We start from the raw sequence: 26,350 nt of genomic DNA, 5'->3' as shown, positions 1-26,350 counted from the left end.
CCCTTGACCTCCTTCACGACCCCAATGATCTCCCCACGACCCCACCGTGACCTCCCTACGACCCCCTTGAACCCCCTTGACCTCCGCCACGACCCCCACGATCTCCCCACGACCCCGTGATCTCCTTACGACCCCCTTGAACCCCTCTTGACCCCACTTGACCTCCCATTGACCTACTTGACCTCCGCCACAACCCCCACGAACTCCCCACGACCCCACCGTGACCTCCCTACGACCCCCTTGAACCCCCTTGACCCCACTTGACCTCCCGTTGACCTCCCCTTGACCTCCCCTTGACCTCCCGTTGACCTCGCCATGCGTCCCGCGTCCTACCGAGTGCGTGCTGCAGGAAGTGCTGCCCCACCAGCTTCAGGAACTCCTCCGTGGCTCTCGCCGCCAGGGAGTTCTCGCGCAGCGGCGGCGGCTCAAATTCCTCGTCCACCGACGCCGACGCCGCCGGGGTCACCGCCGGGGTCACCGACACCGCCGCCGCCACCGGAGACTCGCCGGCGCGGCAGCCGCGGCGATCCAGCTCACTCATCACCAGCTCGGTGAGGAAGTCCTGCGGAACGTCGAAACCACCGTCATCACCACTACTAACGTGAACACCACCACCACCACAACCACCACAACCACCACCACCACCGTCACCACTATTACAACCGTTACCACCACCACCGTCACCACCACCGTCACCACCACCGTCACTACCGTCACCACCACCACTACTACCGTCATCAATGTCATCACCACCACCACCATCAACAACAACCGCCATTCACCACTAAGTGGCGGTGACGTCACCACGACGCTTGTGCCAGGCCATGTGCACCTTGAGGCTACCACGTGAAGTGTCGAACGCCCGCTGGCAGGAGGTAACGGGGCAGACCCAGCAGGTGCCATGGGTCGACTGACTGAGATGACCGAGATGACTGGTTGATGCACCATCTGTGCTCCCTATTGTGCCAACTTGCTGTGCTTTAAGCCACCCGGCACTCCGCTCGTTGTTGTGAGCATCGATTCTCCGCCCTCTGTTGTTGTTGGAGGGCGACTGCCTCCAACTGCCCAGTAGCGTCCTTCACGAGCCTCCTCCACTGAGGCCGATCTTGACACCGCTGGTACCAGTCACTCCATCTCTTCTCTAGCCCGTGCTGCGCCCATTTAGCCTCCTCGATCTAGCCGAACAAAAGCTGTTTAAGCATGCGGTGGCTGGGCATGCGGGCTACATGACCCAGCCTTGCCTGCCCGGAGGAGCTCACTGATGGGACTTTGCCCAGATCTTTCAAGGATTGTGAGCTCCTCACACAATCCAGCCTGGTTAAACCCAGGATGGATCGTAGGCAGGCCAGCCTAAATGTTTCCAACCGGCGAAGATGCTCCATTAGGGGGGTCCACGTTTCGCAAACGTAGAGAAGGGAGGGAATGACCGTGGCCGAGAAGACCTGAAGCTTCGTGCGGAGCGACAGACCAGGTAGCATCCACACAGTGTTACGCAACCGATAAAAAAATATTGCCGCTTGACTGATTCGGAATGAGACCTCTGTTGTTAAACTGGAGCCGGTCATAAGCACACTGCCCAGGTATGGGAAACTCTCCACTCTCTCCACTACTGCCCCATCACCGATTGGGAGTTGTGGGGGTGGAGTGTCCGATGGTACAAAATACCCAGGCAGGTGCTTAGTTTTGGTGGGGCTGATGGTAAGGCCCCACCTCTTAGTGGCACGCTCCAGTCTCAGCAGCAGCGTCTCCAACTCCTCCTCTGAATGAGCAGCTATTACCAAATCATCGGTATACATAACGTGGTTGACCAATAGGGAGCCATCCGTTGATCGCACCCGGGCGTCGATCAGCCTCCGATTATATCTGTACCAAATGGAAATTCCCCCGGTACAGCTATTGAAGGCTTCACGAACTACGCGGTCAAAATAGATGTTAAATAATGTGGGAGCCAGAGGACATCCCTGTCGCACCCCAAGGTGTACAGGGAAAGGCTCTGACTCCCGGCCACGTAGTTTTACCCGGGCCCGCTCACCATCATGAAGGTCCTTAATGATCGTGAGCAGAGGGTCAGGGACTCCGAAAGCACGAAGAACAACCCAGAGCCCAGGCCTACTGATGGTATCATAGACCTTGACCAGGTCAATAAAGCAGAGATGTAGGTCTTGTTGGAATTCCCTACACCTCTGCTGTAGCAGACGGACAGAAAATATGGCATCTGTGCAGGACCGCCCTTTCCTGAAACCGCATTGGGGCTCCGCAAGCCTCTCCTCAGCGTGCCTAGCAAGGCGATGTTGAATAATCCTTGCCAAGACCTTTCCCGGCACACTGAGGAGTGAGATGCCCCTGTAGTTGTTACAGTCTGTGCGGTCCTCCTTCTTAAAGAGGGGGACCACCAGGGCATCCTTCCAATCCTGCGGAACCCGTCCAGTGGTCCAGACTGTTGTTATGATGTTATATAGGGCAGTCTGCGCACAAACGCCACCCTCCCTCAGCATTTTGCTTGGGAGATCATCTCTGCCTGGTGCCTTTCCTGGTCTCAGATTCCAGATCGCCTTCAGTACTTTCTCAACAGATGGCACCTCAGCCAGCCACTCACAGGGGGTGACCTCTTCCAATATTTTAGGCACCGCAGCCTCAGCAGGGTTATCCCCACTTTGTGCCATGATGTTTTCCTGGCTGAGAGATTTCCCCTCCCCCAGGACCTCACAGAAATGCTCAGCAAATCTGCAAACCTGTTCCTGGGGGGTCGGAGATTGGATCACCGTTTTTTCCCCTAATGATGGTAATAGGTGTGGCGCTGCAGGTTACTTTTTTGATGGAGGTAAATAGTAATTTGTGATCGCGGGCCACTGAGGCAGACTCCATTTCCTCAGCAACCCGCGACCACCACTCATCCTTGCAGCGCCTTATGGCTCTCCAAACCTCCGAACGAAGGCTGCGGTAAACCTCCTCATTCTCTGACGTGGGATGCTGTAGCCGATGAGAGTGGGCCTGTCGCTTTTTCTCAGCCAGCCTGAACACCTTCTCTGTGAGCCAGGGTTTCTGGGAAGGTCTGGACCGCATACCCAAAGCAGCCATTGCAGCTGCATGAGTCACAGTCTTAAACCTCGCCCATTTACCCTCGACATCAGGAGGAGTGGGGGACGCTGCCAACCCCAGCTGCAAGCGATGATGAAATTCTCGCTTGCAACTTTCATCAGCTAACTGAGACCAGGCCACTGTGGGTTTGAATGGTGTCCTGGGTGTAAACCCACCACAAGAGGTGGAAGAATGGCAGGCGCATCTTACAGATGACTAGTCGATGGTCAGAGGGCAGATCAGCTCCACGGTAGGTCCTGGTGTCAAGGACATGGGCTCGCATCCGCTGGTCCGTCACTATGTAGTCCAGCAGATGTTCTTGCTTGGACCCGGCATGTATCCGTTGCGTGGAATGCGCCGATGCCGGCAGAGCGTGTTGGTAATTACAAGCCCATGGGCTGCACAAATCTCTAGCAGCCTGCTACCGTTGTTATTGAGCTGATTTGGCCCATGCCTTCCAATCACTCCAGACCAGGTGCCAGCATCAAGACCAACTCAGGCATTGAAGTCACCCAACAAGATGACTCTGTCCCGAGTGGCCACTTTAGCCAGCACCTGTGACAGGAGGTCATAGAAGGCATCTGACTCATCGACTTTGCCTGCATCCCTCCACGGATGTTCGTCTTTGGTGGGGGCATAAGTAACCACGACCACCACTCCTTGCCTCCGGTTGATGGGAAGGCGAGCCCAAAGTAGCCTGGGGCTTGCAGCTTCCCACACCTCACCGCCACGCTCCCACGCCCCCTTCATTCTTTAGTTCAGAAGAAGAGCCACACCCTGTTGTTTGGCAGTCTCCTGTCCCGAGTGGAGGACTGTCCACCCCTCATGGTGGCAGGAGCCAGAGCCGGTCCACCGGACCTCTTGAATGCCACAGAGATCCATGCGGTACCGGTCCAGCTCCTGACAAAGGAGTGGCAGCCTCTCCTCCGCAGTGAGCGTTCGAACATTCTACACCCACACACACACCCACACCCCCACCCACCCACACACCCACACACACCGACCCACACCCCCCCACCCACACAACCCACCCACACATTCACCCACCCACACACCCACCCCCCACCCACCCCTACCCACACACACCCACACACCCCCACTCCCACCCACCCCCCCCACACCCCCACCCCCCCCCACCCCCCCACCCACCCTGGCCTTCCCCGTGCTGTGCAGCACGTGCACCAGCGCCCTGGCCACCTCTCCTCGCGCTCGCGCCCCGAGACGCGGCTCCAGGGCCCGGCAGAGCGCCGCCGCCCCCCCCCCCGGCCCCCCCCCCCGCCGGCGCCGCCGGCGGCACCGCCACCGCCCGTCAGGAACTCGGCGAAGGGCTTGTAGCGCTCCAGCGGCAGCAGCACGGCGCTCTCCACGCGCCAGCGCAGACGCAGCGCCGGCACCGCCGCCCGGCCCCGCCCCGGCGTGGGGGCGCTCACGGGGTACCACTTCTCCACCAGTTGCCTAGCGACGCCGGCGTTCACCGCGATGTTCACCAGCCCCACGTAGTCGGCGGGGGCGGCGGCGTCACCGGCACCGGCGGCGTCGCCGCCGCCCCCCCCCCACCCCAAACTTGTCCTTCTTTTTCTTCTTCTTCTTGGCGGCGCCGGGGACGGCGGCGGCGTCACGGTAAACGTGCACCGTGAGGTCGCGCGGTGCCGCCGCCAGCGCCGGCAGCAGGAAGTGCTCCCCCCAGCGGGGACCCTCGGCGGCACCGGCGGCGCCGGTGGCGGCACCGGCGGGGCGGCTGGCGGTGCGGGCGCACAGACGGTCGTCCACGCAGACCTCGCAGAAGTAGCGACGGGGCCCACGGCCACCGCCACCACCAGCAGCAGCAGCGGCAGGGGCCAAGTCCCTCGCCTCCAACAGCCAGAGACGCAGGGAGGTCTCCACGCGGCGGCAGTTGTCCTGGGCGTGGTGGTGGTGGTGAGTGGTGGTGGTAGTGGTTGGGAGTGGTGGTGGTGGTGAGTGGTGGTGGTGAGTGGTGGTGAGTGGTGGTGAGTGGTGGTGGTGGTGAGTGGTGAGTGGTGAGTGGTGGTGGTGGTGAGTGGTGAGTGGTGGTGGTGGTGAGTGGTGAGTGGTGAGTGGTGGTGGTGGTGAGTGGTGAGTGGTGGTGGTGGTGAGTGGTGGTGGTGAGTGGTGGTGGTGAGTGGTGGTGGTGAGTGGTGGTGGTGAGTGGTGGTGGTGAGTGGTGGTGGCGAGTGGTGGTGGCAAGTGGTGGTGAGTGGTGGTGAGTGGTGGTGGTGAGTGGTGGTAACGGTGGTGTGAATGAGTTCGAAATGATGGTGATGATAATGGCAGTGGTGGTGACAGTAGTGATGGTGGTAACAATGGAGGTGATGGTGGTGGTGGTGACAATGGAGACGGTGGTGGTGATGATGATGGTGGTGACGGTCGTGGTGGTGGTGACGATGGAGACGGTGGTGGTGTTGGTGACGGTAGTGATGGTGGTAACAACAGAGGTGGTGGTGTTGGTGATGGAGGTGGTGGTGATGATGAAAGTTGCACAAATTAGACATCACCACTTGTACACGCCGGCTGTCTTTGCCAATATCCAGAATATGACGATCACCATGGGAGAGATCGAGCGGTGGGTACGATGTGCCAACACCGCTGTGGGTGAGTGTGTGGGTGAGTGTGTGGGTGAGTGTGTGGGTGAGGCTGTGAGTGGGTCTGTTGATGAGTGGGTGAGTGAGTGGCTGGGTGAGTGTGTGGGTGAGTGAGTATGTGGGTGAGTGAGTGAGTGAGTGGGTGAGTGAGTGAGAGTAAGTGTGTGGGTGGGTGAGTGAATGGGTGGGTGAGTGGGTGGGTGAGTGAGTGAGTGAGTGGGTGAGTGAGTGAGTGGGTGAGCGAGCGAGCGGGCGAGTGAGTGGGTGAGTGAGTAACTGAGTGGGTGAGTGGGTGAGTGAGTAACTGAGTGGGTGGGTGAGTGGGTGAGTGGGTGGGTGAGTGAGTGTGTGAGTGGGTGAGTGAGTGAGTGAGCGAGCGGGTATGTGAGTGGTGAGTGAGCGGGTGAGCGAGCGGGTGAGCGAGCGGGTGAGTGAGTGAGTGAGTGAGCGAGCGGGTGAGTGAGTGAATGAGCGAGCGGGTGTGTGAGTGGTGAGTGAGCGGGTGAGCGAGCGGGTGAGCGAGCGGGTGAGTGAGTGAGCGGGTGAGCGAGCGGGTGAGTGAGCGAGTGGTGAGGACGTACCTTGTTTGGCTGGACGGCTCGTCGCAAGTTCTCCATCCAGCGGTCTCGTTCAGCCGCAGAGCGGCAGCAGAACACCTTGCTGCTGGCGCCAGCAGTGATCACCTGCAGCACACGCACAGTTCACCATCACTAGCACTAACACTAGCACTAACTAACACTAACTAGCACTAACTAGCACCATCACTAACTAGCACTATCACTAACCAGAATTATTTGCTGATGGCATGCGTGTGTGTGCGTGTGTGTATCGGTGTGTGTGTGTCTGTGTGTCTGTGTGTGTGTCGGTGTGTGTGTGTGAGTATGTGTGTGCGTGTGAGTGTGTGTGTCTGCGTGTGAGTGTGTGTGTGTGTCCGCGTGTGAGTGTGTGTGTGTCTGCGTGTGAGTGTGTGTGTGTGTGTCTGCGGGTGAGTGTGTGTGCGTGTGTGTGAGTGTGTGAATGAGTGTGTGTGTGTGCGTGTGCGTGTGTGTGTGAATGAGTGTGTGTGCGTGTGAGTGTGTGAATGAGTGTGTGTGCGTGTGAGTGTGTGCGCGTGTGTGTGTGTGAATGAGTGTGTGTGTGTGAATGAGTGAGTGTGTGTGTGTGCGTGTGTGTGAATGTGTGTGTGTGTGATGCTGTGTGTGCGTGGAACCTCAAAGCAGTGATCCTGCCCCAGGATGCTGCTGTGGAGTGGCTTGATGAGCGCTGGCTCCCCACCGCCCCCATCACCATCACCACCACCATCACCACCATCACCTGCTGCTGCTGCTGGTGCAGCCGTCAGGCTGAGGGTCTCCACGCGGCTGGGACTCAGCAGAGACTCGTGCGAATGAGACTCGGTGAGTCGCGACATCGCCAGCGGCCTGCCCCGCACAACGCACGCAGGGCACAGACAAAGATCCCCCGCGTAGCCTTCAACACGATGCAGGAGCAAGGGCTGTTAGCGAGTAGCACTAACACACACACAATACACACACAGTACACACGCACACAGTACACACACAGTACGCACACACACAGTACACACACATAGTACACACACACAGTACACACACAGTACGCACACACACAGTACACACACACAGTACACACACACACACAGTACACACACACAGTACCCATACATAGTACACACACACACACAGTACACACGCACCACACACACACACAGTACACACACACAGTACCCATACATAGTACACACATACACAGTACACACGCACCACACACACACACAGTACACACACACAGTACACACACACAGTACCCAAACATAGTGCACACACACACAGTACACACACACAGCACACACACACACAGTACACACACACACAGTACACACACACAGTACACATGTAGAGGAGTAGAGGAGAGTAGTGGCGTCGTGTGCGCTGTCCAGTGCGATGACGTCACGGGACGTGGAGTCACGCACACTGGACAGTGCACATGACGTCACGTCTCCTAAGGTACTTAAGGGATACCCCGTGATGTAAGCGGGGTCACCGTGGTAACGGGTAGAGTGAGAAGGGTGAAGAGGGAACCAGGGGTAGAGAGAGGGATCGAATAGTGAGTCTGGGGAGAAGCCGGTGGTAGCCGTAGAGGTGCTTCTCTCTCCGCTCGGTGGAGTCGGCAGAGTCCAATAATCCGACACGAGAAAGAGAGAGAGACCGGAGGTAGCCGGCAGGGACCCGGACTCAGAGTAGGACCCCTAGCCCCTGGGAGTTGTGTACCCTGCTGTGTAATATTGTAACAGCTTTAATAAACCCTGGCGGAAGCCCTTAACTTACCTCTGTCTACGAGTACGTCCGTCGGAACTACTCAACAACTGGTGTCAGTAGTTTACACCGTCGCCACAATGTCTAAAGCGGGCGCACGGCGTAAGAACCCACCGGCACATCACTTGGAGGGTGCCTAAGGCGGAGAGGAGGCTCCAGCAGTGACCCCGAGCCCGGGACCCGGTGATGGTCCCCATGGAGACGAGCTGGCACTCCCCGCCACCGCCAGAGACGGAGAGCGTCCCCGCAGCCCTGCTGCAGCAGGTCCTGCAGGCGGTGGGGCAGCTGACCGTCAGGTTGGCCGAGGTGGAGGCGCGGACGCAGCCGACCGGCCCGCACTCGGGACGGGAGCAACCGTCAACCGTCATCGTTGAAACCGCCGCCGTTTTCCCGGCGGCCGCTCCGCCGGAAATGGCCGCCATGTTGGCTGCGACGCAGTCCGCGGCGGCCATGTTGGCTCGGGAGCCGTATGCGGCCGCTGCTACGGCTGCGACGCGGCGGGCGGCGGCCATTGTTGCTGCGACGCCGCAAGTCGGCGCCATGGCTGCCATGGCAAACGCGACGCCGCGTCTCTCCGCCGGCGCGGCCGGGGTTTCTCGGCACGCCGCGCCTGTGGGACCAGCCGCCGGCGACGACGCGGCTTCACATCAAGCTGTGGCTTCGTACGCCGCCGCTGACAGGTGGGTAGCGAAAGCGGAGGCGCCTTCACACCTCGCTGTGTCTACGGCGTGGCCCATAGGGGCCGCAGCACCACAGCACATTTCCGCGTCTCTGGCGTGGCTCACGGGTGCCGCAACGCTGCCATTGCCGCACCACGTCGCGTCCGCTGGGTGGCCCGCAGGTGCCGCTTGGCTTCCACACCTTGCGGCGCCGCGCGGCCAATGGCTGCGCCGGTTACCCGACGTCGCGCCATTTCTCGCGAAAGGGGGCTACTGGTTGGCCTTCCAGGACCGGTTTGACGCGGCATACATGTCGGTTGGCTGGTCCATGGAGGAGGCCTTGCCGGCGCTTCCGACCTGCTTGGACGAGAGGGCTCTGCAGGCCTTCAAGTCCATCCATCCGGCCAATCGGGCTACGCTCCCGGCCTATATCCAAATGGCCAACGTTTTTGAGCCGCCGTCCTGCGCGCAGCTAAAGTTCTCGCTGCGGCGGCGGGAGGAGGGGGAACTGCCGCTGGCCTTCCGCTGCTCGCTCCTGGCCCTGGCGCAGGCTGCATACCCTGACCTGTACGGCAGGGCACTTGATTCTATGGCCTTGGGGAAGCTGCTTGACCTGGCAAGGGAGCTAGGAATTGCTCTGTCGATCAACAATGATCGGCAGATCACATCCTTGGCGGTCGCCGAAAACATTGAGGCGCACCTCTCCCTCCGCCAACAGCCTCGGATGGCGGCGTGTGCGGGGGTCCCGGCGCCGCACGGGGGGGCCGCCTCTCAGGGGGTGGACACCCTCGCGGCCCTGGCGATGCCCGATCATCGAGGAAGGGGGGCGGGTGGTCGCCGTCCGGAGCAGCGGGGGTGGCCGGGACCTTCCTGTCCGCAGGAGGCGGCCACGGTGGCCTGCGTCCGCTGTGGTCAGCGGGGCCACATTGAGCGGGGCTGCCGGAATGCCTCGGGGGCCTTTAGAAAAGGGGCTCCACCTTCTCCCGGACCCTCGTTGGCATCGGGTCCAGGGCCTCAGGCGAGTCGCGACGCATCATCTGCGCGGTCGCTCCCTTCACCTCATGCATCTAGCGGGGCTAGGGCCCATCGTCATGGGGTTGTCCTCGAAGGGTCGGGTGCACCATCGTCATCACCCCCTCAATGGCCCAGACAGACCCGCCACTGGGATGCGCTTGCGCATCGGATGGTGGCGGCAGCTGCCGGCTCCTCAGCGGTGGCAGGATATGTGCAAGGGGTGCACGTTCGCCTCCTGGTGGATACGGGGGCGTCGGCCACCATTATTTCCATTTTCGGGCTGCTACCCCGCAGCATTGTAGCGTCGGTTCGGGTTGACGAGATTGAGTTGGCCGGGCCTATTTTGGTCTCCAGGACCTTGGCAGTGCCATGCCTCTTGGAGACCGACTTTTTGTCTAGGATGCCCATCCGAATTCTCGTTGACCAGGGCTGTGTGGAAATGCCGTCAGGGAGGCGGCTGCAATTCCTACAATCGCCTACCGTCCTGTCTCCCTTGGTCGCCGGTATACGGGCCTTGAATAAAGCGCCGGTGACCGAACTTCCGGCGTCACAAATCCTGCTACCCCTTAGGTTGCGCAAACCGCTCGAAATGGGCTCCATGGAGACGGGTATCCTCCTGTCCCCGTCAAGCTACTTTTCAAGGACGAAGGGGTTGGTGGGCACCTTGACAGCCGTGTCGGGGGGCCAAGACCTTTATTGGCAGGTCCTCACTCAATTCAGGACCCGTGCCGGTCGTAGTCCCGGCCGGCCACGTCCTGGCGCACGCGACCCCGGCTCCTCCACCCGAGAGCGCTGCCCCGGATGGAGGGGTCGTGGCGGGCGTGATGCGCACGGGGGACCCCGACGCATCATGGATCGCCATATTGTGCAACGAGAATGCCTCGTTGTCCTCCGGGGAACGTCGGCAACTCCCCGACCTCATCGAGCGGTTCACCGATGTGTTCAGCCAAAGTAAATTTGATCTGGGTCGCACTACTCTTTTGGACCACCACATAGACACGGGCGGCGCGACCCCTATTCGACTTAATTCCCACCGCTTTAGCCCAGCGGAAAAAGATCATGTCCGCTCGGCTGTCGACGAAATGTTGGCGGCGGACATCATCTCCCCATCTATCAGCCCTTGGGGTGCCCCCATTGTGCTAGTCAAGAAATGGGACGTGAGTCTCCGGTTCTGCGTCGATTTCCGTAGATTGAACAAGATCCCGGTGGCTGATGCATATCCATTGCCTCACATGGATGATTCCCTGGACGCCCTCTCGGGCGCGCGGTTCTTTTTGACTTTAGATTTGCTCTCCGGCTTTTGGCAATTGCCACTGGATGAGGCCTCTAGACCCAAGACAGCGTTCCGCACGCCCCAGGGGTTGTTCGAGTTCAATCAGCTTCCTATGGGTCTCCATTCGGCCCCGGCCACCTTCCAGCATCTCATGGAGATGGTCTTGGCGGGGCTGCAGTGGGAGTCTTGTCTAATCTACTTGGATGACGTTATTGTTTTTGGCCGTACGTTTGGTGAGCACTTGCAACGCCTTGAGGCGGTGTTCGTCAAAGTGCGTGCTGCTGGCTTGAAATTCAAACCCCAGAAATACCACTTGCTACAACCATCGGTGAAGTATTTGAGACACATTGTTAGCATGTCAGGTGTCGCCACGGACCCGGATAAAACGGCTTGTGTCCGGATGTGGCCGACTCCCACATCTGTCGCGGAGGTGCGTAGCTTCGTTGGCTTCGCATCGTACTATCGCCGGTTTGTCCGCGATTTTGCCAATTGCGAAGCCGCTGCACACACTCTCCGCCAAACGCCAAAGATTTCACTGGGGCGCGGAAGAGGAGGCGGCTTTTGCGGTGCTTCGCACGGCCTTAGCGGATGCGCCGCCCTTGGGGTACCCGGATTTTTCGAAACCCTTCCTGCTCGATACCGATGCCAGCGACATGGGTATTGGGGCTGTCCTGGCCCAGGTGGTCGATGGGGTTGAGAGGGTGGTAGCCTATGTCACTCGCGTTCTGTCCCCGACGGAACAGCGATATTGTGTGACCCGGAGGGAGCTTTTGGCCATAGTTTATTTTGTTCAGTTGTATAGACCCTATTTGTACGGTAGGCTTTTTACGGTCCAAACCGACCACGCGGCCCTGCAATATTCGCTGAGGATTAGTCAGCCCTCGGGTCAGCTGTCTCGCTGGCTCAAAGTGCTCCAGGATTACCCCTTTGATGTAATCCACAGGAAGGGGACACAGCATGGAAATGCGGATGATTTATCCAGATTGCCGGCAGGCGGCGGGTGTGCTTGCGCCCTGGGCTCTAGCTGTTGCAAGGCCCCAGGGGACGTCGCGGCCCAGTTGGTCGCGTCGGCCGAGGCGGCCACCCCTTCAGGTGCGGCGGCGCCCGCGGATTTCGGCCTTGGACTCCCCGGGGAGGTATGGTCCAGCTTGCAGATGGAGGATTCCTTTCTGCTGAAGCTAAGGCGCCGCGTCGAGCATAAGACCCGGAGCTCAGCTTCGTCGGCTGTCCCGGCGATCGCCGTGCATGACGGACTCCTCATGCCTTGGGATGCCCAATTGGAACGCTATTGTGTGGTTGTGCCCACTAGCGTGCGTGGTAAATTAAGCCGAGCCATTCACGAGAAGCTTATGCACCTTGGCTACCACAAGACCTTATTGACTATTACTGGCCGGGTGTTGAGGGTGACGTGGCACTGATTTTGAAGGGTTGCCACGACTGCGCGCGGAAGAAGGCCGAAGTTGTCCGGGACCGGGCCCCGCTGCAGTCCATCCGGGTTTCTTGCGTTAATGAGCTCGTGGCGCTCGACATTTTGGGGCCATTTCCTGCATCCCAACGGGGCCACAAATACCTCTTGGTGGGCGTTGAGTACCTCACACGTTGGCCCATGGCATGGCCTTTGGTCGATCAGTCGGCCTCCTCTATCACAGAGGCCTTCGTTGACTGACCAGGGGCGGAATTTCTCGTCTAGGTTGCTCAACGAGGTGTGTGACCTCCTTGGCACCAAGAAAATCCGCACCTCGCCCTACCACCCCCAGTCAGACGGGATGGTAGAGCGCTTGAACCGCACCCTTACGTCCATGATGTGCCACCAGGTGAACACGTCCCAGTCAGACTGGGACCTGTTCGTCCCGGGGGTCTTGGAGGCATATCGGTTGGCCCCTCATGCCTCCACGGGATTTTCGCCTTTTTATTTGATGTACGGTAGGGAACCGGAGCCCCCGGCGCACATCCAGATGGACGTTGGCTCCTCCAGGAAGGGCCCCTTTGAAGGTTGCACTTGACCGGCTGCGTGAGGCACAACAGGCCGCTGCCGAGAAATCCGCCAGCCGGCAGGCAGCTAATGAGCGGCTGCCCAAACACCAGGCAGCTGGCCTCCCGTGGGTAGCGGGTCAAAAAGCGTGGCTGCATTGTCCCCAGGTCCCCGTTGGCACATCGGCCAAATTGCATCGCCCTTGGCAGGGCCCCGTTGAGGTCGTGGAGGTCCGCCGGCCGCAATGCGTCCGGATTCGGTTCGGTCGCCGGCAGTGGATAGTGCACCCGTCCCGGCTCAAACGTTATGTTCCATCTACCCTGGGGGATCCACCCCCAATTCCGGAGCGGCCGGCGGATGATGTGTCCGGCGTGCCTGACCGGCCGGGTCTCGTTGACGGAGGTGACGTCCGGCCTGTGCGTGTGCCCCCAGGCCCCTCCCGAGTGAGGCCGACAGAGACCCCCCGGTCACCGGAGGCCACAGCGGTGGGCCTGTTGCCCGCTGACGGGCCACCTGCACGGGTGGCAGACGCCGCACGGGGGAGCGGGCCAGCGGCGCATACCCACTCGAGGGGGATGCGGCTCCGGTGACGGCCCTGGTGGCCGTTCAGCGGGCCCAGCCCCTGGCACCTGTTCAGCGCTATCCGGCGGATGAGGCCTTCGGGCTCTATTGGTTTTGTTTGTTGTTGTTGTGGTTGTTGTTGCTGTTCTGCTTGAGGGGCCGTGCTGCCCTAAGGTTGAGTTGTCTAGCAGCTGGTTTTACCTTCAGGCACATGCACTCGTGATTGTTCGGTCTTCGGTCCGATGTGGGGCCCCGCTTGCGGGGTGATTGCAGCCGGTTCGGCTGTTTTTTTTCACGGGGGGGGGGGGGGGTGATGTAGAGGAGTAGAGGAGAGTAGTGGCGTCGTGTGCGCTGTCCAGTGCGATGACGTCACGGGACGTGGGGTCACGCGCGCTGGACAGTGCACATGACATCACGTCTCCTAAGGTACTTAAGGGATACCCCGTGATGTAAGCGGGGTCACTGTGGGAACGGGTAGAGTAAGCAGGGTGAAGAGGGAACCAGGGGTAGAGAGAGGGATCGAGTAGTGAGTCTGGGGAGAAGCCGGTGGTAGCCGTAGAGGTGCTTCTCTCTCCGCTCGGTGGAGTCGGCAGAGTCCACGATCCGACACGAGAGAGAGAGACCGGAGCCAGCCGGCAGGGACCCGGACTCAGAGTAGGACCCCTAGCCCCTGGGAGTTGTGTACCCTGCCGTGTAATATTGTAACAGCTTTAATAAACCCTGGCGGAAGCCCTTAACTTACCTCCGTCTACGAGTACGTCCGTCGGAACTTCTCTACACATACACACAGTACACACACACAGTACACACACACAGTACACACACACAGTACACACAGTACACACACTACACACACAGTACACACACAGTACACACACGGTACACACACACACACGGTACACACACACACGGTACACACACACACGGTACACACACACACGGTACACACACACACACGGTACACACACACAGTACACACACAGTACACAAAGTACACACACTACACACACACACACACAGTACACACAGTACACACACAGTACACACACACATAAAGTACACACATACACGGTACACACACAGTACACACACAGTACACACACACACGGTACACACACACACATATTACACACAGTACACACACACACAGTACACACACACAGTACACACACACACACGGTACACACACACAGTACACACACACACGGTACACACACACAGTACACACACACACAGTACACACACACAGTACACACACACACGGTACACACACACAATACACACACACAGTACACGGTACACACACACGGTACACACGACGCACCTCTCACTGTCGAAGGCACCACCACCGCCACTACCTCCACCACCGCCACCACCACCTCCCGTCAGCAGCCCGCGTAGGCCCAGGCTGCTGCGCTCCAACTTGCTGTGACTCTTCGTGCGCTTCAAGCGCTTGCTCAGGAAGCCCTGCAGACAACAACAACAACATCAACATCTTCATCATCAACAACATTAACCACAACAACAACGACATTAACCATGATAACATCATCAACAACAACATCGACAACAACAACATCAACATCATCAACCACAACAACAACGACATTAACCATGATAACATCATCAACAACAACATCATCAACATCATCATCATCAAACACAACAACAACATCAACAACCACAACAACATCAACCACAATAACAGCATCAACAACAACATCAACAATAACATAATCATCATCATCAACCACAACAACAACAACAACATCAACAACCACAACAACATCAACCACGAGAACATCATCAACAACAACATCAACAACAACCACAACCACAACAACAACGACATCAACCACGATAACTTCATCAACAACCACATCAACAACAGTATGCAGGGGCTGGTAACCCCTCCACCTTTCAATAAATTACCACAAAACCACGTGGAAAATATCTAATTAATAAGCTTGTGCCGGAGGCCCCGGGGGGACAGGCGTCATTGACATCTCCTGGCCAAACCCCATTTGGCGGAGCCAGGAGATTGAATCTTCATCCTCGGGGCTCCTCCAGAAACAACGAAAAGCCACTGAGGGTGGCCACGTGGAATGTTCGAACGCTCACTGCGGAGGAGAGAGGCTGCCACTCCTCTGTCGGGAGCTTGACCGGTACCGCCTGGATCTCTGTGGCATTCAGGAGGTCAGGTGGACCGGCTCTGGCTCCTGCCACCATGAGGGATGGACAGTCCTCTACTCGGGGCAGGAGACTGCCAAACAACAGGGTGTGGCTCTTCTTCTGAACAAAATAATGAAGGGGGCGTGGGAGCATAGCAGTGTGGTGTGGGAAGCTGTAATCCCCAGGCTACTTTGGGCTCGCCTTCCCATCAACCGGAGGCGAGGAATGGTAGTCGTGGTTACTTATTCCCTTACCGAAGATGAACATCCGTGGAGGGATGCAGGCAAGGCCGATGAGTCAGATGCCTTATATGACCTCCTGTCACAGGTGCTGGCAAAACTGGCCCCTCGGGATTGAGTCATCTTGTTGGGTGACTTCAATGCCCGAGTTGGTCATGATGCTGGCACCTGGTCTGGAGTGATTGGAAGGCATGGGCCAGATCAGCTCAATAAAAACAGTAGGAGGCTGCTAGATTTTTGTGCAGCCCATGGTATTGTAATTGTAGTGGTGGTGTTGACGTGCGCCGACTGTGACAGTGATGGATCACGGGGCGGCGCGAGGTGCGGGGTTGGGCACGCGCTGTGGGCGTGGTGTGGACGCGCGCGCCGGGAGTGACAGATGACGGGGCGGCGCGGCGTGGGTGCTGAGGCACGCTGAGATGTGGGAAAACAGGATCGTAGCCAGCGCCCAGTGATTGGTCGAATAGGATGGGTGCTCGCAGCGACGTCCGCAGGTGGGGTATAAAGGGGGACGCGCGAGAGCACTCGGGGAGAAGTTACCCAGTTGAAGACCAGAAGACGGAGCTGAAGACCTAGTGCCCCGAGACCCCTAGTCCCGCCGTCCTTGTGGGGACCGGGGCCCTGTGTGGCTCGGAGGCGAGACTGTGGGACCCAGGGTCCGACGCCCACGTGGGTCGGGCTGGGGACCCACAGTCAAGACGGACACCCCGGGCAGGGAGTGTCCCGAGTAGCTCAGAGGCGTTAGTCGCCGAGTAGCTAAGTGGGTGTTGGTCACCCGAGTAGCTCAGTGGGCGTTAGTCGCCGAGTAGCTAAGTGGGTGTTGGTCACCCGAGTAGCTCAGTGGGCGTTAGTCGCCAGGGTAGCTAAGTGGGTGTTTGTCACCCGAGATACTAAGTGGATGTTTGTCACCCGAGATAGTAAGTGGGTGTTTGTCACCCGAGATACAAAGTAGGTGTTAGTCACCTGTGAACGAGTTTGGTAAAATAAAGAGTGTGTTATCCGTGAAGTCGTCTCCCGCCGAGTTACTACACTACATAATTACCAACACGCCGTTCCAGCATCGGCGCATCCACACAACATCATGGAGGCATGCCGGGTTCAAGCAAGAACATTTGCTGGACTACATAGTGACGGACCAGCGGATGCGGGCCCATTTCCTTGACCCCAGGACCTACCGTGGAGCTGATCTGCCTTCTGACCATCAACTTGTCATCTGTAAGATGCGCCTGCCATTCTTCCACTCCGGTGGTGGGTGTACACCCAGGACCCCATTCAAACCCAAGGTGGCCTGGTCTCAGCTAACTGATGAAAGTTGCAAGTGAGAATTTCACCATCGCCTGCAACTGGGGTTGGCATCGTCCCCCACTCCTCCAGATGTCGAGGGTAAATGGGCGAGGTTTAGGACTGTGACTCATGCAGCTGCAATGGCTGCTTTGGGTACGCGGTCCAGACCTCCCCGGAGACCCTGGCTGACAGAGGAGGTGTTCAGGCTGGCTGAGAATCCCACGTCGGAGAATGAGGAGGCTTACCACAGCCTTCGCTCGGAGGTTCGGAGAGCCGTGAGGCGCTGCAAGGATTGGTGGCGGTCACGGGTTGTTGAGGAGATGGAGTCTGCCTCAATGGCCCACAATTCCAAATCCCTATTTAACTCCATCAAAAAAGTTACCTGCAGCGCCACACCTATTACCATCATTAGGGGAAAAAATGGTGATCCAATCTCCAACCCGAAGGAACAGGTTTGGGGGGAGGGGAAATCCCTCGAAATGAAAAACATCGTGGGACAAAGTGGGGATGACCCTACCGAGGCTGCGGTGCCTCAAATATTGGAAGAATAAGTCACCCCCTTGTGAGTGGCTGGCTGAGGTGCCATCTGTTGAGAAAGTACTGAAGGCGATCTGGAATCTGAGACCAGGAAAGGCACCAGGCAGAGATGATCTCCCAAGCAAAATGCTGAGGGAGGGTGGCGTTTGTGCACAGACTGCCCTATATAACATCATAACAACAGTCTGGACCACTGGACGGGTTCCGCAGGATTGGAAGGATGCCCTGGTGGTCCCCCTCTTTAAGAAGGAGGACTGCACAGACTGTAACAACTACAGGGGCATCTCACTCCTCAAGTGTGCTGGGAAAGGTCCTGAGAGAGAGAGAGCATGCGTGGCACGCGAGAGGGAGCGTGCGCGGGGCGCGCGCGGGACGACACTGGTCCGAGAGGAGGCCAGTGGGGGTGCGGAGAAGAACCTGAATAAAAGACAAACGGAGACCAGCATCGCCTGACGGAGTCTTTTATTACACTGGGGTCAGAAGTGGAACGAGATGTCGAAACATCTCAAGAAAAATAATATACCTGCACCATCTTCAGAAGACGAAGAGGACCTTCCTCCGGCGGTGGCGGTCCCGACCATGGAAGGCGTGGGCGAAGTGGCGGCGAGCGACACGCCAGGAGTACAAGATGTCGTCGTGGCGGCTGGGCCGTCTGCGTCGACGGGCGCCGAGGACGGCTGGCGACACGTGGCAGTCCAGCTTGATTCGCTGCGGGCCGTTCTGCTGGATTTAGTCACCCTGGTGGTGCCAGCGACGATGCCGGATCGGCCACGCGGCGGGCCTTCAAGCGGGGAGCCTTCGGGTGGGGCCGAGCCGTCCGCCATTGGGGCCTCTGCGACGCTTCCCACCTCTCAGACACGCGGCAGGACGCCGCCATCTTGGGTGTGGTCGCAGCCAAACGGCGGGAAGCCACCATCTTGTCGCTGCTACGGCGGGAAGCTGCCATCTTGTCGCTGGCATGGCAGGAAGCCGCCATCTTGTCGCCGCAGCATGTGACACCTGCATCGGAAGACAGCAGCTCGGGGACTCGCAGCCATCGCCTGACGACGATTAAAGAATGCTCGATTGGAGGAGATTGGAGCGCATTTGCGTAGCGTTTTGAGTCGGCCGTCCGATCCGCCAAGTGGATGGATGCGGAGGCCTTGGAAGTCCTGCCGACGCTCCTAGACGACAAGTCTTTGAAATTCTTCCGCTCCATCAAGGCCACGAAGAAGGCGACGCTGAAAGGGGCGTTCGACGAAATAGCGGAAGCGTACGAGCCTCCGGACGACGCACACCGCAGATTCGTCCAGAGGCAACGGGCACCCGAGGAATCGCCTGTGGCTTTTCAGGGCGCTGTGCTTGAGCTGGCCATGGCCGCGTATCCAGAAACGGAGCCCGACTTGTTGGAGCCCTTGATACTGGGTAAGATGTTGGAGCTGTCCAAGAACTTGGGCATTCCGATGCCGATATGCGGCCATGAGCAGCTGACTTCCCGGATGGCAGCCAAGTGCCTCGACGCGCAGTTCAACTTGCGCCGTTGGGCACAGGTGACCGCCTGGACGGGGAGCCCGACCGTGGAGGGAAGCGCCGCCGGGTGGACTCCGTCAAAGGCCATCTTCGTGCCGGACGAGAGGGGGCCTGGCGATCTCTCTGCAGCGGCGGCGGCGCAGTGGGTTCCTCGAGGGGCAGCGGAGTCGCGCTCCGGCCCGCCGCTGAGGGATCGCCGAGATGGGGGGGGAGCCGGGCGGCGGGCCGACTCGCCGTGTTACCGCTGCGGCCGTCTTGGACACTTCGCGCGGGACTGTCGGAGTTGCCCTCGCCCGCCTCTTCAGCCGGAGTCCGCGACCAAGGACGCGACGTCAACGCCGGAGAGTCAACCGTGTCAGGCAAGTCAGAACGCATCAGACACCCGGCAAGGCCTGTCATCTCATGCATCACCGTCGGTATGCGTTTCGGGGGCCTGTTCTAACGGGGGAACTCTAAGGGATCCGCGTCGCTCGCTGACACAGTGGCGGAAATTGGCACGGAGGGTGGTCGCAGCCGCTACTGGGTCGTCGACCGTGCCGGGTTCGATACAGGGGGTCGACGTGCGGATTTTGGTAGATTCGGGCGCGTCCGCAACTATCATCTTGGACGTGATATTCCATCTCCTGTCCATTCCACCGTCGCGGGTACGACCGGTTTACGATTCATGTGTTGCGGCGAACGGAGGGAGTATGGGCATCGTTGGTCAGGTGGAGGCGCGTATTTCGGTTGGGGGTGTGTCGGCTTCGGGGACGGTGTTAATCTCCAGGTCCCTCGCTGTGCCGTGTTTATTGGGGACCGATTTCCTGGCAAAGATGCCCATTCAGATAAGGGTTGATCAGAATTGTATTGAGTTACCGGCGGGCCAGAAGATTTTCTTTTTGCCGTCGCCGTGGAGACAGTCCGCTCCGGACCGTCAGGTGCAGGCGCTATCCGACGTTTCGATCGACATTCCACCTGGCTCGCAGATGCTTATCCCACTGCGTTATCGGAAGCCCGTGCCTGGGGTCGAGGGGGCGGCGGGGGTGTTGTTGTCGCCGTCCAACGCGGTTACGGCTGGCCTGGCGCTGGTCGCGGCATGAACGATTGTTCGGCCGGGTCAGCCTCCGTTTTTGCAAGTGTTGAATGGAGGCGCGGACAATGTCGTCGTGCCGGCCGGAACGGTTTTGGCCCATGCCACGACCGCCTTCACGGCCCATGACGATCCAGCCCACCGGGGTCTCGTAGGGGGGGTTTCGGCCTCGACGGCGCAGGACGATCGATGGGTCGCCGGGTTGTGCCAAGAAAATGTGTCCTTGACTACGGACCAGAGGTCCGCGCTTTGCGCGCTGTTGGAGAAATATTCTGATGTCTTTAGTAAAGACGATTTCGATCTGGGACGCACCTCGTTGCTCTCCCACCACATTGATACCGGGGATGCTGCTCCCATTTGGATGAATCCACATCGGTTGAGCCCGGCGGAGAGGGATCATGTACGCGGCGCGGTGGATGATATGCTAGCCGCTGACATTATCTCTCCGTCCAACAGCCCGTGGGGCGCTCCGGTGGTCCTGGTGAAGAAAAAGGATGGCAAATTACGGTTTCGTGTCCATTTTCGGAAGTTGAACAAGGTGTTCGGTTGCGGACGCTTACGCCCTGCCGCGTATGGATGATTCCCTCGATGCCTTGTATGGGGCGAAATTTTTTTCTACTCTTGACCTCTCTTCGGGGTTCTGGCAGCTCCCCCTGGACGAGTCCTCGAGGGAAAAGACGGCTTTCCGTACGCCTCCAGGGCCTGTTTCAGTTTAATCCCATGGGGTTGAACGCCACCCCTGCTACGTTCCAGAGGTTGATGGAACTCGTGTTGACCGGTCTGCAGTGAGACACGTGCTTGATATATTTGGACGATGTTATTGTGCTCAGCCGTACGTTTGAGGAGCATCTTCAGAGATTAGATGCTGTTTTTGATAGGGTGCATTCCGCCAATTTCAAATTTAAGTCCAAGAAGTGTCACCTTTTGCAACGATCCGTGCGCTATTTGGGCCACATTGTCAGCTCTGACGGTGTGGCCACGGACCCAGAGAAAACGGCGTGCGTTCGGGACTGGCCAACTTCGGCCACGGTGGGTGACGTGCGTCGATTTGTCGGGTTCGCTTCCTATTATCGCAGGTTCATTCCAAATTTTTGCCACGATCGCTAGGCTGCTGCACCTCCGTACGGCAAAGAACCGGAGGTTCAGCTGGGGGCCGGCGGAGGAGGCGGCGTTTCATGGCCTACGCGATCGCTTGGCGTCAGCGCCGACGCTGGACTACCCTGATTTCACTCTGCCTTTTATTCTGGATACCGACGCTAGTGACACGGGGATTGGGGCCATCCTATCGCAGTTTAAGGGTGGCGTTGAGCGCGTGGTGGCTTACGGGAGCCGCGTTTTATCTCCAGCGGAGACCCGCTACTGCGTTACCCGCCGGGAACTGTTGGCTATAGTGCATTTCGTCCGTCAATACCGCCCGTATTTGTATGGCCGCAAATTTATTGCGCGCACGGACCACACGGCTCTACAATATTCCCTGAAAGTTGAGCAACCGTCTGGTCAATTGGCGCGATGGTTGGAAACTTTTCAGGAATTTTCGTTTGAGATTCAATATCGTAAGGGGTCGCGTCATGCAAACGCGGACGCGCTCTCCCGATTGCCGCAGGGATCCCCTTGCACCTGTGCCTCTGGCACGAATAGGTGCACACGGGTTCCACAGCCCCCGCGTCCTGTCGTGTCCGCTGTGGAGATGCCCGGGGCTTCCACGGGTCCGGAACCGGCCGACGGGGTTTTGAATTTGCTGCGTTCCGTGTGGATTCGAGAGCAATTGCTCGATGATTCGCTGGGGGCCTTACAGAGTCGGGCTGCAAAGGAGAGGGGATATCCGTCGTCCGATAGGACGCCGGGAGCGGCTCTCCATGACGGCTTGTTGATGTGGAGGGAAGGCTTGCACGACCGCTGGCGTCTTGTTGTGCCGTCGTCGTTGCGATATGAGTTGATTCGGATTCTGCACGCTGAGAAGTTGTTACATCTCGGGGTGCAGAAAACCTTGTTGACGTTACAGGGGATTATTTTTGGCACGGCATGACGACTGATGGAAGCCGCCTAAGCAACCGTATGTTCCCCCAGTGCAGTCGATACAAGTGTCGCGGGTTAACGAGTTGGTGGCGTTGGATATTCTGGGGCCCTTTCCCCCGTCCGCTAGGGGGAACAAATTTTTGTTGGTCGGGGTTGAATATCTTTCCCGCTGGCCGATGGCCTGGCGCTTGCCCGACCAGTCGGCGGCGTCTATCACGGAGGCATTTCTGTTCGGATATGTGATGGGCAAGAGGGCGCCGGAAAGGTTGCTTACAGACCAAGGGCGAAATTTTTCTTCCAACCTATTGCGGGATGTGTGCGACGCACTGGGGACTAAAGGTTCGGACGTCTCTCTACCATCCACAAACTGACTGGATGGTTGAACGGTTGAACCGGACCCTGTCGGCCATGCTCTGTCATACGGTTAGCGAGAAGCAGGCCGATTGGGATTTGCATATCCCTGGGGTGCTCTCCGCTTACCGGATGGTGCCGCATGCGTCAACAGGGTACTCACCCTTCTTTTTAATGTACGGCCGCGAGAATGTGCCGCCGGTGGAAGTGCAACTTGGCACGCGGGCGAGAGGTCCTGTTAAGCCCCTCCCCGAGTATATTCGTGACGCCGCTTGACGCGTGGCGGAGGCGCGGGAGGCGGCCCGATTGGCTACGGCCAGGACCCAGGCCCGGAACAATCGTTGCGCCCGGCGCTCTCATCGTGGGTACCCCTGGCGAGTGGGGGACATGGTCTGGCTCTACTGCCCACAGGTACCGGTGGGGACCTCCCCTAAGTTGCACAAACCCTGGCAGGGGCCGGTTGTGCTTATTGAGGTCCCTAGCCCGCAGTCCGCGCGCGTTCGGGTCGGATCGCGGTGTTGATTCGTTCACACGTCCCAATTGAAACCCTACGTGTCCCCGTGAGTGGATGCGTCATCTCCTAACGTTGCCTTGCCGGTGTCTGTCGCGTCCGACGCGCCACTGACTTTGCCTGTTCAACATGCAAGCGCGCCTGTCGTGCCTCCTGTAGATGGGCCGGATGTGATCCTGCCGGACACAGGGATTCCTGCACCAGGTGGGCCTACCACGGCGACGGGGACACTTGGCCCCGCTGCTCCTCCAACCCCGCCGCGGTTGCAGTTGCAGGGGGCCCCGACTACGGACCTCTCTGGGGAACGGGGTGCTGGGACGGACAGGCCTCCACCAGCGGCGGATGGCTCCGGTTCCGCCGCTCCTAAAACCCTGTCGGGACTGCGCCTCTCGTGAAGGACGGGCCGGCGACCCGCACTCGTTCCAAATCCCTTCCCTTTCGTTAAGTGTGTTGTTGTTATACTCTGCGTTGTGTCTGGTGATTCCTGATTGTGATGCTGTCGCTCGCATTATTTTGTCCTATTGCAGCCGGGACGGCTGGCTTTTTCATCAGGGGCGGGGGGGGGGGGTCATGTAATGCGAGCGTAAATGGGGTTGTTGCTGGGCTCTGGTCCAATCACACGGCCCGGGGTATTGGGGGGCGGAGCCTGGTCTGCGGGGCGTGTGGGAGGGGCCACCGTTCACGTCGGCTCCAATGGGAGGCGAGGTGAATGGGGGCGGAGCCAGCGGGGTAGTATGGGAAGGCCGGATCTGAGGATCCGGAGGGGAGGAGTCAGGGTCACATGGGGGGAATGGACATAAGTGGGAGCCCAGAAGAGATCAGGCCAGTCGGGGAAGTTAAGAGGCTGAGCCACGTTGGGTGGTGAGAGAGATCTGCGCCATCGGCCACGTGGCCGAAGGACCTCAGCACGCCGTCGGCCAGCGGTGTGCGGAGTGCGGGAGTAGAGGAGCTAACGGAGGAGCGTGCGGAGCACGCGAGAGGGAGCGTGCGCGGGGCGCGCGCGAGACAACACTGGTCCGAGAGGAGGCCAGTGGGGGTGCGGAGAAGAACCTGAATAAAAGATAAACGGAGACCAGCATCGCCTGACGGAGTCTTTTATTACATTTGTACCATCGGGCACTCCACCCCCACAACTCCCAATCGGTGATGGGGCAGTTGTGGAGAGAGTTGAGAGTTTCCCACACCTGGGCAGTGTGCTTATGACCGGCTCCAGTTTATCAGCAGAGGTCTCACTCCGAATCAGTCGAGCGGCAATATCTTTTCATCGGTTGCGTAACGCTGTGTGGAAGCCACCTGGTCTGTCGCTCCGCACGAAGCTTCAGGTCTTCTCGGCCACAGTCATTCCATCCCTTCTATACGCTTGCGAAACGTGGACCCCCCTAATGGAGCATGTTCGCCGGTTGAAAACATTTAAACTGGCCTGCCTACGATCCATCCTGGGTTTAACCAGGCTGGATTGTGTGAGGAGCTCACAAATCCTTGAAAGATCTGGGCAAAGTCCCATCGGTGAGCTCCTCCGGCAGGCAAGGCTGCATTGGCTGGGTCATGTAGCCTGCATGCCCAGCCACCGCATGACTAAACAGCTTTTGTTCAGCCGGATCGAGGGGGCTAAACGGGCGCGGCACGGGCTAGAGAAGAGATGGAGTGATGTGGTACAGGAGGACGTGGAGCTGAGTGGACTTGCCGATGACTGGTACCAGCGGTGTCAAGATCGGCCTCAGTGGAGGAGGATCGTGAAGGACGCTACTGGGCAGTTGGAGGCAGTCGCCCTCCAACAACAACGGAGGGCGGAGGAGCGACGCTCACAACAACGAGCGGAGTGCCGGGTGGCTAAAGCACAGCAAGTTGGTACAGTAGGGGGCACAGGTGGTGCATCAGCCAGTCATCTCAGTCATCTCGGTCATCTCAGTCAGCCGACCCGTGGCATCTGCTAGGTCTGCCCCGTGACCTCCTGCCAGCGGGCGTTCGACACTTCACGTGGCCTCAAGGTGCACATGGCCTGGTACAAGCGTCGTGGTGATGTCACCGCCACTTAGTGGCGAATGGCGGTTGTTGTTGTGTGTGAGAGTGTGTGTGTGTGAGTCACACCGCCACGGTGAACGAGGATGAGGTGGAGGAGGTGGAGGAGGAGGTGGAGCCGGCGATGGTGCTGCTCTTGGCGGCCACGGAGGCAGGCACGGTGGTCTTCCGGCGTGGCAGCCGCTCCAGCGGGGAGTCTGGGGGGGGGGGGGGCAACGTGCTTCACTCGCTCATTCACTCATTCACTCGCTCAATCACTCACCCACTCACTCGCTCGCTCATTCATCCAGACGGCCACTCACTCATTCACTCGCTCAATTACTCACTCAGACACTAAACTCACTCAGACACTCACTCATCCACTCACTCACTCACCCACCCACTCACTCATTCATTGACTCATCCATTCACTAATTCACTCGCTCATTCAGTCACTCATTCGATCATTGACTCATTTACTCACTCACTTGCTCATTCAGTCGCCCACTCACTCATCCTTTCATTGACTCATTCACTCACTCATGCACTCGCCCACTCGCCCGCTCACTCTCTGTGCGTGTGTCTGCCCGTGCGTGTGTAGCTGTAGCCGCCGGCGCGTACCAGGAGCGGTGCCAGTACAGAGTGGCAGCTGCTGCTGCTGGTGCTGGTGGTGCCGCTGTGCGGGCAACGCCAACCCAGCGCTGCCACCAGCGCTGCCACCAGGGGGGGTCCCACCACCAGCGGTGGTGCAGCGCCGCAGCACGGCCACGTTGCAGGACTCGGAGCGCCGCTCCTGGAGCAGCGAGGGGTGGATCTGGGGGCGGGGTGGGTGGGGTGGGTGGGGTGGGTGGGGTGGGTGGGGTGGGTGGGGTGGGGTTGGCGGGGTGGCACGGTGGGTGGGTGGCACGGTGGGTTGGGTGGTACGGGGGATAGAGTGGGTGGGGTGGGTTGGGTGGGGTGGGTGGGATGGGCGGGGTGGGGTGGCACGGTGGGTGGGGTGGCACGGTGGGTGCGGTGGGTGGGGCAGGTGGGTGAGTGGGTGAGTGAGCAGGTGGGTGAGTGAGTGGGTGAGTGTGTGAGTGGGTGAGTAAGTGGGTGAGTGAGTGGCTGAGTGAGTGAGTGGGTGAGTGAGTGAGTGGGTGAGTGTGTGAGTGGGTGAGTGAGTGGGTGAGTG

At 59.1% G+C, this 26,350-nt stretch overlaps 1 protein-coding gene across 1 annotated transcript in view; it reads right to left on the bottom strand.

Moving 5' to 3' along the window:
• Window positions 1–26,350, bottom strand: part of LOC144952480 (ras GTPase-activating protein nGAP-like) — a 109,390-nt gene that overhangs the window by 45,494 nt on the left and 37,546 nt on the right. Inside the window, exons 3-12 of the mRNA XM_078882920.1 lie at window positions 25,798–25,990; window positions 25,267–25,394; window positions 14,815–14,957; window positions 6,889–7,099; window positions 6,260–6,361; window positions 4,641–4,977; window positions 4,387–4,582; window positions 4,228–4,339; window positions 512–562; window positions 334–433 (exon numbers count right to left, since the gene is read on the bottom strand). Of these exons, the coding sequence (XP_078739046.1) occupies window positions 334–433; window positions 512–562; window positions 4,228–4,339; window positions 4,387–4,582; window positions 4,641–4,977; window positions 6,260–6,361; window positions 6,889–7,099; window positions 14,815–14,957; window positions 25,267–25,394; window positions 25,798–25,990 (1,573 nt within the window). The remainder of the gene's footprint in view (window positions 1–333; window positions 434–511; window positions 563–4,227; window positions 4,340–4,386; window positions 4,583–4,640; window positions 4,978–6,259; window positions 6,362–6,888; window positions 7,100–14,814; window positions 14,958–25,266; window positions 25,395–25,797; window positions 25,991–26,350) is intronic.

The sequence above is a fragment of the Lampetra fluviatilis genome, chromosome 68 (genome assembly GCF_964198595.1).
Source record: "Lampetra fluviatilis chromosome 68, kcLamFluv1.1, whole genome shotgun sequence".
Classification (NCBI taxonomy): domain Eukaryota; kingdom Metazoa; phylum Chordata; class Hyperoartia; order Petromyzontiformes; family Petromyzontidae; genus Lampetra; species Lampetra fluviatilis.
Note: the sequence above shows the minus strand (reverse complement) of the source record. Positions and strands in the feature narration are given on the sequence as shown.